General features: G+C 43.2%; 1 protein-coding gene across 1 annotated transcript in view; it reads right to left on the bottom strand.

Moving 5' to 3' along the window:
- Window positions 1-2,489: 2,489 nt before the first annotated feature.
- Window positions 2,490-22,198, bottom strand: part of ttc6 (tetratricopeptide repeat domain 6) — a 268,411-nt gene continuing 248,702 nt past the window's right edge. The window contains exon 34 of the mRNA XM_080201905.1: window positions 2,490-3,128. Within this exon, the coding sequence (XP_080058031.1) occupies window positions 3,001-3,128 (128 nt within the window). The 3' untranslated portion in view covers window positions 2,490-3,000. The remainder of the gene's footprint in view (window positions 3,129-22,198) is intronic.

Below are 22,198 nucleotides of genomic sequence, written 5' to 3'. Positions count from 1 at the left end.
CTAAACTCTAACGAGTACAAGCCTAGTTTATTCAGCCTTTCCTCATAGCTCAACCCCCTCAACTCCGGCATCAGCCTAGTAAACCTTCTCTGCACTCCCTCCAAGGCCAAAATATCCTTGCGTAAGTATGGCGCCCAAAACTGCACACAGTACTCCAGCTGCGGCCTCACCAATGCCCTATATAGCCGCAGCAAGACCTCCCTACTTTTCCAGTTCACCTACTTTGCAATGAAAAGGTCCAAACCTCTATTGGTCACTTTAACTTCTTTGCAAGCTTTCTGAATCAGACAAAAATTGCTTCCACATTCCCCTCATTGAACATTGATATCAGAAGTGAATACTTCAAGAGCTCATCTCCCAGTCCTGAGTTAGGATTGTCTTCACTAGATACAGTGGAGATTTTCCCACTGAGTTCAAGTTGCTTTAAATCCCTTTCCTACTTTTCCCCCCAGAAATCTATTTTTCCCTTTGTTTCCTGGAATTCTCTCTTCTTTTTTTCCCTTTTTTATGGAATCCTGGCTCTGGTCTCTACTGCTTCAGTTGTACCTTTGCTAATGCCGACCTGTGCATTTTAGATTCCGTGCCTGATCCTGTTCTTCAGAGTCAACTGCAAAATGATCGGTCATAAGTTTTAGGATTTTGGTTTTCCTAGCTTTTGGATGGATATCTATTTCCAAATGCCTAGCTACATGAGGGTAGGGCTTTTAAATTGTCCCAAATTAATTCACTCTGTTGTTGGAAGGTATTTCCATTTGTCTATGAGTCTAATCATGAACACAACCCACAAATTAATGTTAAAATCAGGTTCGATGGGGTAGAATAATTCAACTTGATAGTTTTAGAATTTATCACATACGGTGATGTAAACATACAGCCATCTTTGAAACTGCAGTTTCAAATCACAAGTGGCCTTAGTCTTTTTAAAATTCAATCAGTGGTTTTCAGCCAGTAAATACAAAAAGTCAGTTTTGATACAAAGCATGACATTGCTTTAACCATTGCATTGGTTTATCCCTATACTGTACTGATATACTGTCGATTATTTTTTCGGTATCTTGTTGGAGAGTCAAGTGAAGTCAACCTTTCATTCCATGGTTAATAAGAACATAAGAGCACAAGAAATAGGAGCAGAAATAGGCCATTCAGTCCTGCAGGTCTGCATCACTATTCATTGAAGCTGCAGCTGATCTTTTATTGCAATTCTATCTTCCCATGCTATCACTACATCCCTTGATTCTTTCTATATCAAAAACTCTATTAATCTCTATCATGCATATACTTAACAACTGTGTGAGCATCCAGAGCTATCTGGGTAAAAAATTCCAAAGAGTCACGATCCTTTGAGTAAATACATTTCTTTTCATCTCAGTTCTAAATGGCTGAACCTTTCTCCTGAGACTATGACCCCTGTTCTAGACACCCCATCTAGAGAAAATTGCCTTCAGCATCTATCATCGCAAGCTCAGCTCAGAATTTTGTATGTTTCAAAGACAGCACCTTTCATTTCTCTGAATGTCAAGGAATAGGCCAGATCTACTCAATCTCTCAGTGTAGGACAATTCCGTGGTCCCAGGAAACAGTCTGACATAATTCTAACCTTCCATAGGGAGTGCTACGCTGTCATAAGTGCCATTTTTCGGATGAAGTATTAATTTCTCTCTCAAGTGAACGTAGACACAACATTTTTTAAAAGGATATCAGGGGAGTTATCTTTGCTGTCCTGATCAATATTTGCCCCTCACCATCATCACTAAAACAGATATTCTGCTCATTCTCACATTGAGGTTTGTGGAGGATTGTTGTGCACAAATTGGCTGCCGTGTTTCTTAAATTACAACAATGTACACAACCCAAATGTACTTCATTATCTGTAAAATATTTTGAAATATCTAGTAATTGGGAAAGACACTGGCTGAAATTTGCCACCTTCGTTTGCAGCTAGGATCTTCCGGTGCTACTGAAAGTGAATGGAGTTTCAGCTGGAACACCAAGTTTTCTGTTCTTGCTCACAGTGGGTGCCACCACAGACGAGACCAGAGAATCCCACCCACTGTATAAATGGAAATCTTTCTTTATGTTTTCTTTTCCTTCCTGAATATGGAGATGATCAAACGCCTAAGTATGGAATGACAAGATGGCTTTAGCATAGAGTTATGACAGCGAGTCTTGCCTCACAAACCTAGAATGCATCTTGTTGACGAATAAATATCTTTAGAGGTAACATGAAAGCAGCAATTAGCTCACAAGGCAAGAAGGCAAACTTCTGAGGCAGATTGAAAATGAGCTGAATCAAAGATCGCATGGTTGGTTCTAAATCAAACCTATATTGATTGACACTGAGTGAAGTCACTAATTGGGATGTAAAGTGACTGAAGTAAAGGTTAATGTTATACATACAACACATAAATGAAACACAGCTGTTAAAAAACTGCTGACTTTTTAAACAAAATAATACGTTTATTCTTCAGCAAAAATAGTCTTTGAAGTGACTTGCTTTCAAGCTTTATTTTTATGTTGGAAACTGTTAAAATAAATTAAAGAACATTCTTGCAACCTAGGCTCAGTTTATCAATACTGAAATAGGAATTAACTTTATTTTTTTAATTTCTTTAATGACGTCAGTGAAAAGAATTTCACTCAGAAAAATAGACATTTTAAAATCCATCCAAATATCTTTCTGATTGACAGAAAATCAATAATATTTCAGAATTAAATTATTATAAGCTAAATATTTCATCAATATGTATTATTCCCAAGATAATAATTACAAAATTAACTTGGTAGTGATACCATCAGACAATGCGTTGGATTGAATGATGTTGTTTAAATTCATTTGTAGTGAAACTTTATTTTCAGTGAAGCATTCACACAATTCCACAGGAAATCACATTTTGAAATTCTATTCACTTTTATTTCTATCAAAGAGAGTTCTTCCGAATCTTATAATTAAGTGTCCTTGTGGTAATTGTTATCTTTTCCTGATAAAAATAATTGGCTATTTTACCCAGCCTCTTGAATAACTATTGCTTTTTGGTAATCCGCTATAGCTTCTTCAGTCATACCCAAATGGCCTCGGACATCTGCACGGAGTTTGTAAAATAGAGCATCGTCTGGCATTAACTGCAGTGCTGCAAAACATGTGCGACAGGCAGGTTAATAGCAGAATGAACACAATTTTCAATTGGACATCCTTGTTTATTTTAACTTAGCCATGCTACTGATATGTAAAGTAGAAAAAAATTGGGCTGAGACATTAAATTGGTTCCTTTAGTTTTTTTTATTATGAAGTCATTGTCACCTTTTACCAGCATTTCTAACAGTGAAAGTATGTTTGAATCTTTCCACAATGGTGTGAATAAGGTTGTAATATTGGAGAATAGAAAAAAGCTATTTGTGCAGTTGAGTAGGAATGAATATAGCACAACAATGGAAATATTCATGTATGTAAAACATAGGATTTACTAGAAAATCTGTGAACATCACAGAGATTGGCAGCCAAAACAGAAGAGTAAACAGAGCAGAAAGCACAACCATCTCGAAGCCAAAGCAGACATATGCAGAATGTAAGAATATCAATGGACTGGATTTTGCAGTCAGAGGCAGACAAACAATGCTAGCCATTCATAGCAACTTATACATACATCTTTTGTAAATTTCTGCACCTGTATTTGTGGTGATGCAAAACAGTGCAGCACCCTCAACTTGTGATCTGACAATGTGTCAGGAGGGTAAGCAACCATATATCTTCGTGACAAATCTACTGAGACAAGCACATTGTCAAATTTGGTGTCATGCTACAGAAGCTGGGAACTCCAAAAATATTGATTGAATCACTTCCAGCCACTTCCACTGTGGCATGATTCTAACTGCTGGCAAGGCCGGATTGAAGAAACAAGTAGAACGGACGCTCACAGATCCTCTTAATCACTTTCAACTAAATATACATTTACCTGGAACCCCTCCCCAATTTGTGCTCCCAATTAGATCATAATGGAACTTCCAAGTGAGTTGCTGTTGACTTTGCTGCTACAGAGTAGCTGGATGTCTGTGTTGAATATTATTGGAGGAGTCCTGAAAAGTTTATAGATTTGCAAGAGATTTTCATTGCTGGAATTTGATAAGGAGGTCAGAGAACTTTGAAGGTTAGTTGGAGAAAGCCTACTTACAGTAACAGGGAATATAGTTGCTAACTCTCTTGGAGTCCAACATTACAGGAAAATGAAGCACGAACTGTAGACAGAAGAAACTGAACAGAGAGAGGAAGTGAAGAGATCTCAGTGGAAGGCCCTAACCAAGAGACATCAGGTAGCACTTCTCCAACTTGTAGGGGCAATTCTAATATTGCAACCCGTAAATTTTCTAGTGAGTTGGGTTGGGAGATGCATATGTCGGCTATTTCATGGGTTCCCTGCGAGCATTTATGACCCATGCACATCTCCCAAACGGAAAACCGCATGCTGCTACTTTCCATATCTTAGAATGCCATTACTGGGATTGGCATGGCAATTTCCACCCACGTTTGTGTCTCCCACCTCTTTGACATGATGCCATTTTGGCGTGAATCATATAGAGTAGGTATATAAACCTGGCGTGGCAGCCTTGAACTGGTGTAAGGAGGTAAGTGCTGCTAGCGGAGCGTGAGAATGTTGCAGGCAGGTGCTGGAGATGCCTGGTGGGCTGCTTCCTGCTGTCTTCAGGTGCTGGTCCATGGACCAGTGACATCTGGGGTGGAGTGCTGGGGGGGCTTCTATTTTCACAGCCTCAATGTGGGAGATCCCATTAAGGAGTCCTGCTTATCGCTCCCCTCCAGGACAGTGCTGTAGCTCAGTGTGGGAGGCCGCATCAAGGAGTCCTGCTCACCCTTCCCCTCCAGGGCAGTGCTGTAGCTCAGTGTGGGAGGCCACATCGAGGACACCTGCTCACGCTTCCCCTCCAGGGCAGTGCTGTAGCTCAGTGTGGGAGGCCCCAACAAGGAGTCCTGCTTACTGTCCCCTCCAGGGGAACGCTTAGCTTAATGTAGGAGGCCCCATGAAGGAATCCTGCTTACTGCTCCCCTTCAGGTCACTTTACAGTGGCATTGTCTTGTGTGGTCAGGGACTTAACTGATCGCTGGTGTTCCAAGGTGGGGGAGGAGTGCACCATGTGCGGCTCCAGGCCAGGGTGCAGAGGTTCACACATGGACTGCATGGAATCTGCTGTCACTAGGCATTGCAGTCACTGCTGATTTGCAATCTGTCCCTGACCTGTGACATGAACCAGCAACAGTCTGTAATGGATGTGCAGTTGCATCCATAGCAATACCTCATGGGTGTGCATTGCCCATGTCTGCACACCAACCTGCATAATCTGTGCCAGCATTTGCCATGATGGGAATCTCACACAACCCTAATCGGATCACACATGGCACCATGGATTGTGTGGAGCTCATGATATGGAGATGCCAGCATTGGACTAGGGTAAACACAGTAAGAAGTCTCACAACACCAGGTTAAAGTCCAACAGGTTTATTTGTAGCAAACACCACTAGCTTTCAGTACTGGCTGTTCCTTCGTCAGGCGGGTCGAGTTCTGATTACAAACAAGGCATATAAAGACACAAACTCAATTTAGTTGTTCAGTTGTCGGTGTAGTTCTTTGCAGTAATTTGTTCTGTTCAGTATGACGATGGCCCCTCCTTTGCTGGTTTGATGACAATGTTGCGGTTGATCTTGAGAGTGCAGTTGGCGGATGACAACGGATGAATAAACACCGCTCGACAATCACCAGGCAAGACTGTTCTCTTCCTGTTGGGGAACACTTCAGTGGTCACACGCATTTGGCCTTTGATCTTTGGGTAGGCGTTCTCCAAGCCCTCCAGTATGACTCTGTGCGTGCTTCACACATCATTATCGTTTGCTGCACTCTTCACAACATTACCAAGCAGCGGGCAGACAGCTGGAGCAGGAGCAGAAGGAGGAGGAGGAGGAGTGGCGAGGGAGTGAGGTGGACGTCCCACCATATGAAGAACCAGAGGAAAGAGGTCGAATGGCAATGGCAGTGGTCCAGCAGGGAAAGGCAGGGAAGGATGCATTGATTGCACCCACTTCACTCAGCTGGTGCTGTGCAGTAAAGTGGGATGCAACCAACACCCATCCACCACTCCTCAGGAGCAAGTGCTGCTGCTATTCCCCCTCCAAACTGACCTGGGCCCTCAAACCATCACATCACCTTTCCACACCTCTGTCATCCAACCACTCTATCCCCCAGAAACATCAAAACCTGTTGATGTGCCTGGACTGGCACATTATCACGCCAGCTGCATTAACAAGAGCACTCTGATCACAGGGATATGGAGCACGAGGCTGGAGGATGATGATGACTCTCTGTTAGTGGGGACACAATGGGGGAGGTGAGTGGAGGGAGGGCACTTGCGTCAAGGATCTGGTGTATGTTGGGGAAGGTAGGGCAGGCACTCTGTAACATGTGAGTCTCGCAAGGCACAGCAGACAGAACCTCTATGCATGGGAGTGGGGACCATTCAGCCCTTGTGTTGGGGGGAGACGGGGGGGGGGGGTTTGGGGTGGGTAGACAGGGGGGCAAATATGTCTGTATGGGGGAGCTGGGGGCAGTGATGTCATATGGGGGAGGGGCCAAGCATTGTCTGTTTGGGCGAGGGGGCCAACAATGTCTGTGGGGGCCAGCAATGAGGCCAGCGATGTCTGTAGGGGGTTGTGGAGGTCAGCGATGAGGCCAGCGATGTCTGTAGGGGGTTGTGGAGGTCAGAGATGAGGCCAGCGATGTCTGTGGAGGGGTGTGGGGGTCAGCGATAAGGCCAATGATGTCTGTGGTGGTTGGATGGCAGTGATCTGGGTGCTGGGAAATCTTCTCAGAAATCTCTCAGCGATGTGCATGTCCACGGGTTCCTGCTCATCCTGCCGATTTCAGCCTCTTTGGCGTGAATAGGCCCTGCCCCCTGAGCTTTAACTGATATTCACGTTTGTGACCTCTGCATTGCACAGGGTGGGAAAATTCAGGTCTGACGTTGCACTGAAAAGACAGTCGTGACCTAGGCCAGTTTTCCATCCGATTCAGCACTTTTGGGAAAATCGTCCATGCGTCTCAGCCAGGAGCAATGTCTGAAGTGACTACAGTTCAATTTACCAAGAAGGTGGTCACAGAAGTGTCACTTCCTACAACCAGGAATACAGCAAAACAAGAAAAGAAGTGCCAATTGCCCTCAAGATTGCTGTGAGTCTCAACTTCTATGACAATGGATCCTTCAATGTGGGAAAAGGCAAAATTGCCAACATTTTACTGTTCACCTTGCATAGCGACATTAGAATGTATTTCAGCTCCAAGAGCAACCAGTGCCTGAATGTGTAGTTGGTGTGAAAAGATGCACAGAAAATCACACTACTGAACGCTCACTAGATATCACGGCAGAGAACCTCTTCCATGGTCTGCTGCTCCATTTGCAGACTTATTGGGTAAGATTCTCGACCTCCTCTATGAGTTTTTTTCTCGGCAGCGGGAGGTGGTGCACAGTTCACTGGTGAGAAATCCTCTTGTTCTGCTGCTTTCAATGGGAATTCCCACTGAAGGCCCCTTAAACCACCGGGAAATCTGTGGCAGAGGGTTCAACATCAGCAAGACCAGAGAACCCCGCCGGCATGAAGATGGTGCAGAAAAGCTGGCTTTGGACTGAGGTATGCACAGTAAGAAATCTCACAACATAAAAAAGAAAAAGTTCATTCATCCGTTGTCATAGCATCTGCATGGTCTCGCCAATGTACCATGCCTCAGGATATCCTTTCCTGGAAATGAATGGATGAATGTACACCACAATCACCAGGCAGGAGTGTCCCATTCCTGTCAGGGAACACTTCAGCAGTCAAGGGCGTTCAGCCTCTGATCTTCGGGTAAGCATTCTGCAAGGCGGCCTTCACGACACATGACAATACAGAATCGTCGAGCAGAAACTGATAGCCAAGTTCTGCACACGTGAGGACGGCCTCAGCTGGGATCTTGGATTCATGTCACACTATCTGTAACCCCCACAACTTGCCTGGGCTTGCAAAATCTCACTAACTGTCCTGGCTTGAGACAACTCACAACTCTTTAACTTATGCTTAGCCCTCTCTCCATTCGCATTGTCTGCACCTGTAAAGACTTGGTTACTGTTAATACTTGCATTTCAACTATTATCTTGTAATTGAGTTTGTGTCTATATGTGTCCTGTTTGTGAACCCAACTTTTCACTCACCTGATGAAGGGGCAGCACTCCAAAAGCGCATGATACCAAATGAACCTGTTGGACTTTAACCTGGTGTCATGAACAGTTGGAGAATTCCAGCCTTTGTTCCCAGTAAATCTTTTTGAGACTATTATAGCAGTTACTGGAACCTGATTGCACCTTGCCTTTAAGAGCAGCAGGTTAAGTTTAAGAAATGCAGGCCAGCTGTATATTCTGCTAGCCATGCACACTGGTGGGCCCCCTGATGAGCATACAGCCTGTCAGTTTCATGCTAGGCTGCATGTAATCATATTGATGAGTATGCAGCCTGAAGTGTATATGCTGTCTGCCTCAATTCACTGTCCCACACGTCCCCCCCATGTCTGTGTGGGTTTCCTCTGGATGCTCCAGTTTTCTCCCGCTGTCCGAAAGGTGTGTTACTTAGGTGGATTGGCCATGCTAAATTGCCCCTTAGTGTCAGGGGGATTAGCGGGGTAAATACATGGGGTTATGGGGATAGTGCCTGGGTGGGGTTGTGGTTGGTGCAGACCTGATGGGCTGAATGGCCTCTTGCTGCACTGTAAGGATTCTATAATTCAAAAAAAAATTCAATGATTCTCACACTCAGAAACAGCCTTATTACACTTTCCCTTGTATAGCCTGAGCTAAAAAGTCCAATAAAGAATTGTTCATTCTGTGCCAAATCCTGTACTAAAAGGAAAATAACATTTAGAGAGAGAAAAACCACAAAAGAAAAAGTCAAGGAAAAGATAATTATTTACTTTTCCAAAATTTCTAACAAAAGAGATCAGAGATCCAAGTATGAGATCCATACTTGTTCAAATGAAATTTTAGTGCCAAAGAATTTGGCTTGGTAGTAATTAAGCCTTAATACATCACAAAGTGTCACTTCAAAACTCAGTGACTATCACTGTTTGCTGTGCAGATACATGGATTTGGGCCAGTGTCTGTGGGAGTTTGCGCATTCTCCCTGTGGTTGCGTGGGTTTCCTCCGGGTGATCCGGTTTCCTCCCACACTCCAAAGATGTGCTCTTAGGCTGATTGGTGTAACAAATTGTCCCTAAATTATTCTCCCCTTAATCTGGTTTCCAATGGGGGTACCATAAGCATAGACATGGGTCAAGGGTGGAGGAGGAAAAACACATTGTTAAGATGGCAGCGCAGGCTCGTTGGGCCGAAGGGCCTGTTTCCCGTGCTGTGTTGTTCTTTGTTCTCTTTGTTCTTTGTTCCATTTGAATGGACATTCTTGCACATTTTTTGCTGTTTTGTGGGTTTTTTTTTAAATAGCTCATGTTTTTGCAAATCCAAGGTGAGTTCTCAGCATCTCCTTCACAAGCTGAAGCACTAGCTCGATACAGTTTATCAGGGAAAGAAGAGCATGATGCAGAGGAAGAGCACCCTCAGTGCAGGGATATGGCACTGTTTCACACAGGACTGGTTATGCTGCTGAGGTATCATTGGTGTCCTCAGTAGAAATGGAAGTCACAGAGCCAGCACCGTCACATCATTCAAGCACAGATAAATTAACATCACTGGGTTCTTGCTTGCAGTTATAAAGGGTGACATTGGGTGAACAGTATGTCATGGGTGAACTCGAGGAGGTGATGGAGGCAGAGGCAGCTGTATGCAAACCCCCCAGGGGATTGTGGGCACACAGGGCTGTGCTCAGCTGAGCATCAATAGACAGCCTTAAGAGTGACAAGATAGGTGCTCTACTTTGACCAGCAATGTGAGATCTGTGCCCACATGTCAGAATTTCCTCCACCAGGGACTAAGAAGAAGGAGGCCATTCAGCTCATGCACACCACCATGGTTCAAGATTATAAATGCATGAGGCACCTCTACTGAGAAAGTGACCAACCGCACGGAGCGCCATATGTGGCAGCACTCAGTGGATGCAGGAACAGCTCTCTGACATGCACAGGACTCATTCAACACATTATAGCATTGACCAGTCAAGGCACTGATGGCACAAAGACACATGGATTGGATGCCAGTTGCACCCCTGCTGGTGGTCCCCTTCTGCAACACAGAGTGCCATTAAATAGCTGAAGTATCATCAATGAGAATGAGAATGCCAATCTTCATGGGGTTCCATTATCATAATGGGCCTTTTTGGCCTCTAACTGAGGGAACAGCTGCACAGCAGAGCTCTGTGATGGACGGTGCCCTTGCATTGACACCAGTGCAATAACTTCTGGCAGCACTCCCACTGGTACCATGGTGAAGAGAAGGCCCACTATGGGCATTTCAGTCACAAGCAGTATGTCAGCAAGCTGCCTCCACCTTATCAGATACCACAAGGAATGCACAGTGTAGAAATGGCCAAGGGCAATGGCCAACCCATCAATATTGCACCGAGCGGTTAAATTGGGTATCTTTCATTTGTGAATGGTTATCCATTAAAGGATGCTTCAAAATCTGTAATATAATTAATGACAAAACTGAAAAAGAGGCAAGAAATGGTGAAGGAAAGTCTTTGAATAGATAGTGAGACCACTGAAGAGACGTGCACCATGCATTGTCAACAGGAATGATTCAAGGTTGCATGTTTAATACAAATGTTTTTATAGGCAGAGCAAAGTGAGTTCCAGATCATGTAGTCCTGCAGCATGTCATCTCAGGTATAATGTGCCTAGCTCAGATATGCTCTAGCATATCCTCAGATGTCTATCTAGTGCTTCAGCTTGTGAAGGTCCATACTTCTCTGGAGGGCCATGTTCTGGAAAGTGTGCACAAACCTCTTACAGGAGTGTACTGAAGGATACCATCTGACCAGTTCAGGCACTGGAACAATATCTTCAGAAGCCCAATGGCCTGCTCAGTGATCATGGTGAATAGATGGCTTCGTTTATAGTAGGGATTTTACGGCCTTGTTCGACCCAAGTGGCCATCATTGATTTTCCTTCTCTTGTTCCTCTCTTCTACCCTTTAAATATCCCAGCTTTGCATATGTTCTTGAGGATGCTGATCCTCATGGTTACTCATCCTTCTCTCCCAGTACTTTAATCCCAGTCCAACTGTTTCCTTGCTTGTGGTCAGTTGCACTCATGATGCTTACGGTATTAAAAAAAAGGTCAAAAATTAACAAGCCAACACATTTGCTAACCAGTTGAATTAGCAAATGTTCTGATTGGGGTGGATTTCTGGATCCTGCCTTCCCTCTTCCTTAGCAAAATTGCTAGAAGTTGGAACCATGTCAGGAAATTACTTGCCTGTCCACTTTAGTTCCTACCCCGATTTGGCCACCAGACTCTTGCCCTGTGTCTCTCAATGAGGATTCTTCAATCTGATTAGCTGAGGTGCTTCGCTTCTTTTGCTCTGTCCATAGGCAGAACTCCCCTGAAGATGATCTTGAAATATAAGCCACGTTACCGGGTGTCACTGCTCTAAAGTTCACCTCTCCCTTCTACATATTTGGGTAAACAGTAACTATGAATAATGAAAAGTAGGCACAATTTTTCCACACAACTATTTTCTTGATAAATTTCATTCGGAAGCAGTTTTGGTCTCTTGACTTCTGTTCCCTCAGTCATTCCCAGGAGTCAGTTTAGGTTGTTACCTATCTGGTCATTAATGTAACTGATAGGAAATTGAAGTTATAATATAAAGTGCATTGTTTTCCTTAAACAGGGTAATTGGCTTAAGGAAAATAAAACTAGCAATATTATGTACTGATAGCAAAGAAGCACAAAAATTGGCATCTTATTGGGATTATGAGTTGTAGAGAATTGTAGTTTTCTACCATGTATTACGTACCATATGTGCTTCTGCAACTTTAATAAAACTGAGGCCAAAATACTCAAAACACAGATGTGCCTTCCTCAGATGCCATATTGCACGCTAAAATTTTAGCCAATGAAAAATCTTCAGCTTGCTGACATTTAATAATCCAGGCACAAGGCCAGTAACAGCTCAGCTTTATTACTTTGTTATAAAAAAGTCATGTGAAATCAGAACAACTTGCATTTATATGGCATCCTTCATGCAGAGAGTCATCCTAATGCCTTTTGCAGCAATGTAATTCGTCAAATGTGGATATAATTAAAGAAATATGAGGAGGGGTGTTCAAAGTTTGGTCAAACAGGTCAGTTTTAAGGAAGGCTTTAAAGGAGGAGAACGTGGTAAAGAGGCAGAGGAGCGACCCAAATCATTGAAACATTGACCAACAGAGGTGAAGAGAGGAGGTGATTCAGCAATGAGTCCAAACCAAAGGAATGGAGAATTCAGGAGAGGCTGTGGAGTTGGACCAGGATACTGAGAAAGGCAGCAGTGAGACCATGAAGGGAGTTAAGCACAGCATAAAATATCTTAAATGGAAAGGATGGATATTGAATCATTGCTGGTGGAATGGAGTGGCTGACGTTGAAAATAACCATCAGTATTGGTAATGTGTAGGAGAGCATATGTATCAGTAAATTAGAGGTAATCAAGATAATGCAGTAATCACGGGGGACTTTACTCTTCAGATAGACCGAGAAAACCACATTTGCAGGAAGAGTATGGAGGGCGAGTTCATAGAATGTGTATACAAGAAAGTTTTCCTAGATCAATGTGTCAAGGAACGAAGTATAAAAGTGGTCCAACCTTAGCTAACAAGAGGAGTTAAAGATCGCAAGAGCTTATAACATGACAAAAACAGTAGTAAGCCTAAAAATTGAAAACATTTTAGGGTTCAGAGGAGGAGGACCAAGAAATTGATATGAAAGAGAAAAATAAATAGCAAGAAACATTTTAAAAATTGTAAATATTTTCATTAGTACATGAATAAGAAATTAGTGAAAGTAGAGGTGGGCCCATTAGATGCAGAGACCGGTGGAACTAAACTGGAGAATAAGAAAATGACAGAGACTTCAACAATGATCTTTTAAATGCCTCTGAAAATCAAAGGAAATGAAACCGGATGGGCGATCAAGCATCAACCAAGGACCAGAAAAGACAATTATCCCAGCTCCCTCTATCAAGCAAAGTCCTCTTTACTAACATCTGGGGCTGCAGACAAAATTGGGACAGCTGTCTAACAGATTAGTCAAGCAACGGCTTGACATAGTCACACTCATAGTCACTAAATCATACTTTTATAATGTCTCAGATCATCACCAAATCTGGAATGCTCTGTCCCACCAACAGAATTGACTCACCAGAGGTGGTGGTGGCATATTGGTATTCAATAGGCAGGGAGTTATCCTGGGAGTGCTCAACATGTTAGTGCATGGGCATGGTAGTGCATGGGCCTGTTAGTGCACAGGCCTGTTATTAGGGTGGTGAAAACAGCATATGGGACACTTGCCTTTATCAATTGAGGCACAGACTACAAAAGCAGGGGAGTCATTTTGGAGCTGTATAGAATTTTGGTGAGGCCACAGCTAGAACACTGTGTGCAGTTCTGGTTGCCACATTATAGGAAGGATATGATTGCACTGGTGGCAGTGCAGAGGAGATTCACCAAGATGCTGCCTGTGATGGAACATTTAAGTTACAAAGAGAAGTTACGTAAGCTTGGGTTGTTTTTGCTGGAGCAGAGAAGACTGAAAGGTGACATGATTGAGATGTATAAGATTATGGAGGACATGGACAGTGTCGATAAGGAGTAGCTGTTCCCCTTAGCTGAAGGGTTACTGATAAGGAGACACAAATTCAATTTGAGGGACAGGAGGTTTGGGGAGGATGTGAAGAAAAACATTTTTACCCAGAGGGTGGTGATGGTCTAGAATGCACTGCCTGGGAAGGTTGTGGAGGTGGGTTGCCTCACATCCTTTAAAAAGTTGGTATGTCATAACATTCAAGGCAATGGGCCAAGTGCTGGCAAATGGGATAAGGTATTTAGTTTAGGTGTTTCTCATGTGTTGGTGCAGACTCAATGGGCTGAAGGGCCTCTTCCAAACTGTGTGATTCTGTGAACATTGACTGCATCCGATCAAATTTACATCAGGGCAAACGTAGGCAAGGAACCTCTTGCTAATTATTACTACCCTGCACCCCATCAGCGGATGAATCAGTACTCCTCCATGTTGAATACCAACTCAGAGAACCACTGAGTGTGGCAAAGACACAGAATGTATGCTGGGTGCAGTATTTCAATATCCATCAACAAGCGTAGCTCAGTTTAACATTACTGACTAAACCAGCAGAGTCATAGTGACTTACGGCATGGAAACAGGCCCTACGGCCCAACTTGTCCATGCCACCCTTTATTTTTAAAAACCCCTAAGCTAATCCCAATTGCCCACATTTGGCCCATATCCCTCTTTACCCATCATACCCATGTAACTATCTAAATGCTTTTTAAAAGACAAAATTGTACCTGCCTCTACTACTACCTCCCGCAGTTTGCTCCAGATACTCACTACCCTCTGTGTGAAAAAAGTGCCCCTCTGGGCACTTTTGTATCTCTCCCCTCTCACCTTAAACCTATGCCCTCTAGTTTTAGACTCACCTACCGTTGGGAAAAGATACTGACTATCTAGCTGACCTGTGCCCCTCATTATTTTATAGACCTTTATAAGATCAGCCCTCAGCCTCCAAAGCTCCAGAGAATAAAGTCCCAGTCTATCCAGCCTCTCCTTATAATTCAATCCATCAAGTCCAGCATCCTAGTAAATCTTTTCTGCACTGTTTCTAGTTTAATAATATCCTTTCTACAATAGGGTGACCAGAACTGCGCACAGTATTCCAACTGTGGCCTTACCAATGTCTTGTACAACTTCAACAAGACATTCCAACTCCTGTATTCAATGTTCTGACCGATGAAACCAAGCATGCCGAATGCCTTTGTCAAAACTCTGTCTACCTGTGACTCCACTTTCAAAGAGCTATGAACATGTACCCCTAGATCTCTTTGTTCTGTAACTCTCCCCAACGCCCTACCATGAACTGAGTAAGTCCTTTGGTAGGTTCAATCTACCAAAATGTATCACCTCGCATTTGTCTAAATTAAACTCCATCTGCCATTTGTCAGCCCACTGGCCCAATTGATCAAGATCCCGTTGCAACTGGAGATAACTTTCTTCACTGTCTACTATGTCACCAATCTTAGTGTCATCTGCAAACTTACTAACCATGCCTCCTATATTCTCATCCAAATCATTAATATGAATGACAAATAACTATGGATCTAGCACTGAAGACCACCGCTGCTACACTGGGTCTGTGGCAGGTGGAGAGAGAACCAACAAGAAGGAAGAACTGACTTGACCATGCCCTCACCAACCTACATGTTGCAGGTGCATTTGTCCATGACAGTATTGAAAGGAGCGACCACCAAACAGTCCATGTGAAAACAAAGTCCCATTTTCACATTGAGGACATCCTCCACTGCTACATGGCACTACCATCATGCTGAATGAAGCAGGTTTTGAACAGATCTTGCAGCTCAAAACCTGCTATCCATGAGGCACAGTGGGCCATCAGCAGCAGCAAAATTGTATTCAACCACAATCTGTAATCTCGTGTCCCAGCATATTCCTCACTTTACCATTACTATCAAGCTAGGGATCAACCCTGGTTTCATGAAGAATACAGGAGGACATGCCAGGAGCAACACCAGACATACATAAAAATGAGGTGTCAACCTGCTGAATTTACAACATGGGATGACTTGTACGCCAAACAGCAGAAACAGAATGTGATTGATAGTGCCAAGTAATCTCACAACAATAGATCAGATCAAAGTTCTATACTGTTGGTATATCTGATCATGAATGATAGTGGACAATTAAGCAATTAACTGATGGAGGTGGTTCCACAAATATTCCCATCCTCAATGGAGGAGCCTAGCACATCAATTCAAATGACAAGGCTGAAGCATTTGCAACTATGCTCAGCCAGAAGTGTCAAATGGATGATCCATCTTGGCTTCCTTCTGAGGTCTCTGACGTCATTTTTATGGGCCAACCATATAAATACAGTGACCACAAATGCAAGTCAGAGAAAGGCTAAGAATTCTGTGGGGAGACTAACTCACCTCCTGACTCCCCAAAGTCTGCTCATAATCTACAATGCATAATTCAGGAGTGTGATGGAATGCTCTCCACTTGCCTGGTTGAATGCAACTCAACAACATTCAAGAAGCATGGCACTGTCCAGGACAAAGCTGCCTGCTTGCTTGGATCCCCATCCACCCCATTCAATTAACTCCCACCACCACCACCGCACAATGGCAGCAGTGTGTTTCACCTACAAGATGCTCTGCAGCAACTCACTAGGCGCCTTTACCTCACCTTCCAAACCTGCAACCTCTGCCACCTAGAAGGCCAAGGGCAATGGGTGTATAGGAACTCCACCACCACCTGCAACATCCCCTTCAAACCACACACCATTCTGACTTGGAAATATAACCTCACTTCTTCACTGTTGCAGGGTCAAAATTCTGGAACTTCCTTCCTCACAGCACAGTGGGTGTACCTACACCACAGAATTGCAGAGATTCAAGAAGGCAACTTCATCTACATCTTTGCAGGGACAATTAGGAATGGGCAATAAATTCTGGCTTAGCCAGCAATGTGCACATCTCGTGAAGACATTTTTTGAGAAGTCACAAATCATGAGTCTTCAGCCAATTTGATTCATTCCAGGTGATACCAAGAAATGACTACGTGCACTGGATACACCAAGCTACGGACCCTGACAATGTTCCGGCAATAGTACTGCAAGTGCTTCCCAACTAGCTGTGCCCCTAGCCAAGCTGCAGATCAGCTACAATACTAGCAACTATCCAACAATGTGAAAATTGCATAAAGCAGGACAAATTTAACATGACCATTCATTGTCCAGCCAAGCTACTCTCGACCACTGTCAAAACAATGAAAGGTGTTGTTGATAGTACTATCAAACAGCACTTACACATAAAGGACATGTTCAGTGATGCTCTCTTTGGATTTTGCCAGAGCCACTTAGCTCCTGCCCTCATTTCAGCCTTGGCCAAAACGTGGATAAAAGTTCAATTCAAGAGTGAGATGAGAGTGACTATTCTTCATATGAGACAACGCTTGGCCAAATGTGGTATCAAGGAATCCTAGCAAAACTGACACCGATGGGATAAAAGCAAATGACTGTAGTTGTGGTAATCTGAAACAAAAACAGAAAACGCTCTGACGAAGGGTCACCCAGACTCGTAACGGTGGATCTATTATCTCCCTACAGATGCCGTCAGACCGGCTGAGATTTTCCAGCATTTTCTGCTTTTGTTTGTTGAAATCAATGGAATTAGGTGGAAATAATTCAGTGGTTGAACAACCTAACAAAAAGAAAGATTATTATGGTTGTTGGAGGTCAATCATCTCAGTCCCGAACATCACTAGAAAAATTCTCAAGGTAGTGTCCTAGCTCCAAACATCTTCAACTGCTTCATCAGTGACCTTCACTCCATCATAATATCAGAAGTGGGGACATTTACTGATGATGACCCAACACCATTTAGAAATCCTCATACACTAAAGCAGTTTCTGTCTATATGCAGAAAGATATTCCGGCTTGGGCTGATAAATGGCAAGTAACATGGATGCCACACAACTGCCATGCAATGAACATCTCCAACAGGAAATAATCTAACAATTTTCACTTGACATTCAATTACATTACCATCAACAAATCCCCCACTGTCATGATACTGGGGGTTACCAATGGACAAATTGGACCAGCCATAAAAAATACTGTGGCTATAATAGCAGGTCTGAGGCTGAGAACTCTGTGGTGAGTAACTCACTTCCTGATTCCCCAAAGCCTGTCCACCATCTACAACACTCAAGTCAGGAGTGTGATGGAATACTGTTCACTTGTCTGGATGAGTGCAGGTCCACCACTTTTAAAAAGCTCAACACCATTCAGGACAAAGCAACCCACTTAGTTGGCATCCCATCCACCACCTTGAACATCCATTCCCTCCACCAGTAATGCACAGTGGCAGTAGTGTGTAGCATTTGACAACACCTTCCAAAGCCCCGACCTCTACCACCTGGAAGGACAAGGGCAGCAGGCACATGGGAAGCCACCACCTGCAAGTACACCTCCAAGTCATAACTTGGAACTATATCGCTGTCCTTTCACTGTTGATGGGGCAATATCCTGATTCTCCTTCTACTTTAGTTATGTCAGCACTACAGATTAATATCCTTATTCCACCAATACTCCCTACCTAACAACATTGTGGATATACCTACACTACAGAACATGGAACACAACAGTTCAATAAGGCAGTTCACCATCAATTATGAATGGGCAAAAAAATGATGTCTTAACCAGGGATGCACCTATTTCCCATGAAAGAATAAAAAGAAACTTTGTATCTGTCTTCAGAGGAGAAGTCACAAAAAGCATTCTGGAAACATAGGGGAACCAAAGATCTAGCAGGAACAAGGATCTTAAAAAGATCAGTATAAGTAATGAAATGGCAGTGGAGATGTTAATGGGTCTATGTGGCAACAATTCCCCTAGATCTGTGGACCTGCAACTTAAGAGTTTTAAAAGAGCTGCTTGCAGAGATAGACAGATACATTGCTTTCTTGCTTCCAGAGTTCCTTAGATTCTAGAACAGCTGCCAAGGATTAGAAGATACAGTACAAAAGTATGCTTGCAGGGAACATAAAGACTGACACTAAGAGTTGCTATAGATACGTGAAGAGAAAGAGGTTGGTGAGGACAAATGTAGGTACCCTACAGACAGAAATGGGGGAATGTATAATAGGAGACAAAGAAATGGCTGAGCAACTGAATACATACTTTGGTTCTGTCTTCATAAAAGAGGACAAAAATCAGACTCCAGAAATGCTGAAGAATGCAAGATTTAGTGAGAGGGAAGAACCGAGGGAGCTCAATATTAGTAGAGAAATGGTGCTGGGAAAATTGATGGGCTTGAAGGCGGATAAATCCCCAGGGCCTGATAATCTACATCCCAGAATGCCTAAGGAAGTGGCTCTAGAAATAGCAGATGCATTGGTGATCATCTTCCAGGATTCTGTAGACTCGGGAACAGTCCCTGCAGTTTGGATGGTAGCTAATGTCACTCCAACATTCAAAAAGGGAGTTAGAAAGAAAACTGGGAATTATAGACCAGTAAGCTTATCCAGCTGCAACATAACCTCACTGTTTTTAAAGTCCATCCCATCACTACGATCATGGCTGATCACCCAAATCAATAGCCTAATCCTGCTTTTGCACCATAACCTTTGATCCCATTCGCCCCAAGGACTTTATAATGGAACATTTAGAAAGCAGTGGCAGAATCAGACAGAGTCAGCATGGATTTATGAAGGGAAAATCATGTAGATTTGGCAAGGGGGAGCCAGTCAATGCAGTACATTTAAACTTTCAGAAAGCATTTGACAAAATCCTGCATAAGAGGTTATCGTGCAAGATTAAAGCAGATGGGATTGGGGGAAATGTATTGAGATGGATAGAAAACTGGTTGGAAGAGAGGAAACAAAGAGTAGAAATAAATGGTACTTTTCAAATTGGCAGGCAGTAACTAGTGGGGTGCCACAGGGATCAATGCTGGGACCCCAGCTATTCACAACATATATTAATGATTAGAATGAGGGAACAAAATGTAACATCTCAAAGTTTGCAGAAGATGAAGTTGGGTGGGAGGGTGGACTGTGATGAGGACGCAGAGTTCCTTCAGAATGATCTGGACAGGTTGGGTGAGTGGGCAAATCAATGGCAAATGCAGTATAATTTGGATAAATGTGAGGTTATTCACTTTGGAAGCAAAAATAACAAGACAAATTACTACCTGAATGACTGTAAATTGGGAGAGGGGAGTGTGCATAGGGACCTAAGTGTCCTTGTGCACCAGTCACTGAAAGTAAGCATGCAGGTGCAGCCGGCAGTAAAGAAGGCAAATGGTATATTGGCCTTCAATGTGAGAGGTTTCAAGTACAGGAGCAGGGATGTATTGTTGCAATTATACAGGGCCTTGGTCAGGCTACACCTACAGTATTGTGTGCAGCTTTGGTTTCCTTTTCTGAGAAAGGATGTTCCTGTTCTCGAGGGAGTGCAGCGAAGGTTTACCAGGCTGATTCCTGGATGGCCAGACTGATACATGAGGAGAAATTGACTAGATTATGATTATTTTCACTGGAGTTCAGACGAATGAGGGGGGATCTCAGAGAGACTTATAAAATTCTAACAGGACTAGACAGGGTAGATGCCCAGAAACGGGGGTCACTGTCTGAGGATTCAGGGTAGACCATTTAAGACAGAGGTGAAGAGACATTTTTTCACCCAAAGAGCTGTGGGATTCATTACCACAGGAGGTAGCTGTTGCTAAAACATTGAATGTATTCAAGAGTGGCTAGATATAGCACTTGGAGCAAATGGGATCAAAGGTTATGGGGGAAAAGCAGGATTAGGCTACTGATTTGGGTGATCAGCCATGATCGTAATGAAGGGATGGAGTTTAAAAACAGAGAGGTTATGTTGCAGCTATATAAGGTGCTGGTGAGGCCATACCTGGAGTACTATGTACAGTTTTGGTCTCCTTATTTGAGAAAGGATATACTGGCACTGGATGGGGTGTAGAGAAGATTCACTAGGTTGATTCCGGAGTTGAGAGGGTTGGCTTATGTGGAGAGACTGAGTAGACAGGGGCTATACGCATTGGAATTCTGAAGAATGATGGGAGATTGTATAGAAACATATAAGATTATGAAGGGAATAGATAAGATAAAAGCAGGGGGAAACTTGTTTCCACTGGTGGGTGAAACTAGAACTAGGAGGCATAGCCTCAAAATAAGGGGAAGTAGATTTAGGACTGAGTTGAGAAGGGACTTCTTCACACAAAGGGTTGTGAATCTGTGGAATTCCCTGCCCAGTGAAGCAGTTGAGGCTCCCTCATTGAATGTTTTTAAGGCAAGGATAGGTAAATTTTTGAACAGTAAAAGAATTAAGGGCTATGGTGAGTGGGTGGGTAAGTGGAGCTGAGTTCACAAAAAGATCAACCATGATCTTATTGAATGGCGGAGCAGGCCCGAGGGGCCAAATGACCTCCTCCTGCTTCTAGTTCTTATGTTCTTATGAATGGTGGAGCAGGCTCAAAGGGCCAAATGGCTTCCTCCTGCTCCTATGTTCTATGTTTTTATGTTTAAGATAGCCAATATAGTCCTGCTATTTAAGAAAGGAGAAAGAGAGAAAATAACAATCTATATTTAAATGGCATCTTCAAGATATGAGACCCCCAACACATTTTACAGGAGCATTATAAAACAAAATATGACATGGAGCAACATATTAGTTCAGTTGACTAAAAGCTTTGTCAGATTTTAAGGAGTGTCTTAAAGGAGAAAGGTATGGTAGAATGGAGAACAGTATGAGGAGATAGAACATCAATAATGGGCAAATATAATTGAGAATGTACAAGAGGACTATAGCTCCTTTACTTTTGTAGGGCTGGGTCAGCATAGAAGGGCAAGGCCATTGAGGGATTCGAAAACAAAGATGAGGATTTTAAAGTTATGACACTGCTTGTTCGGGAGCCAATATAAATTCAGCGAGCAGAGGGGTGATAGGAAACAGGACTTGCTGCATGTTAAAACACAGGCAGCAGAGTTTTTAATGACTTCTAGTTTACAGAAAGTAGAATGTGGGAACTCAGCCAGGGGTGGATTGGAATATTCGAAGGCACGAATGAGGGATTCACCAGATCTGCTGAGACAGATGTAAAGTTAGTCAATGTTACAAAGGTGGAAATAGGTGGGCTCATAGTGATAGCACAAATATGAGTTTGGAAGCTCATCTCAGAATCAAGTGTGACACCAAGGCTGAGAACAGACTGGATTAATCTCAGATTGTTGCCAAGGAGAAAGATTGAATCAATCGCTGAGGAATGGTGTTTGGAGCAGTGACTGAAAACAATGGAGAGGAATGCATTTACAATTACTGCCTAACAGCGGATTTAGAAGAGGAGGAAGATATCTACGTGCCAGATAAATGCAATCTATCTAATCTGAATGTCTACAATTCAATTGCACTC

This window comes from Carcharhinus amblyrhynchos, chromosome 14, assembly GCF_965287045.1.
Source record: "Carcharhinus amblyrhynchos chromosome 14, sCarAmb.v2.hapA, whole genome shotgun sequence".
In the NCBI taxonomy this organism is placed as follows: Eukaryota; Metazoa; Chordata; class Chondrichthyes; order Carcharhiniformes; family Carcharhinidae; genus Carcharhinus; species Carcharhinus amblyrhynchos.
Note: the sequence above shows the minus strand (reverse complement) of the source record. Positions and strands in the feature narration are given on the sequence as shown.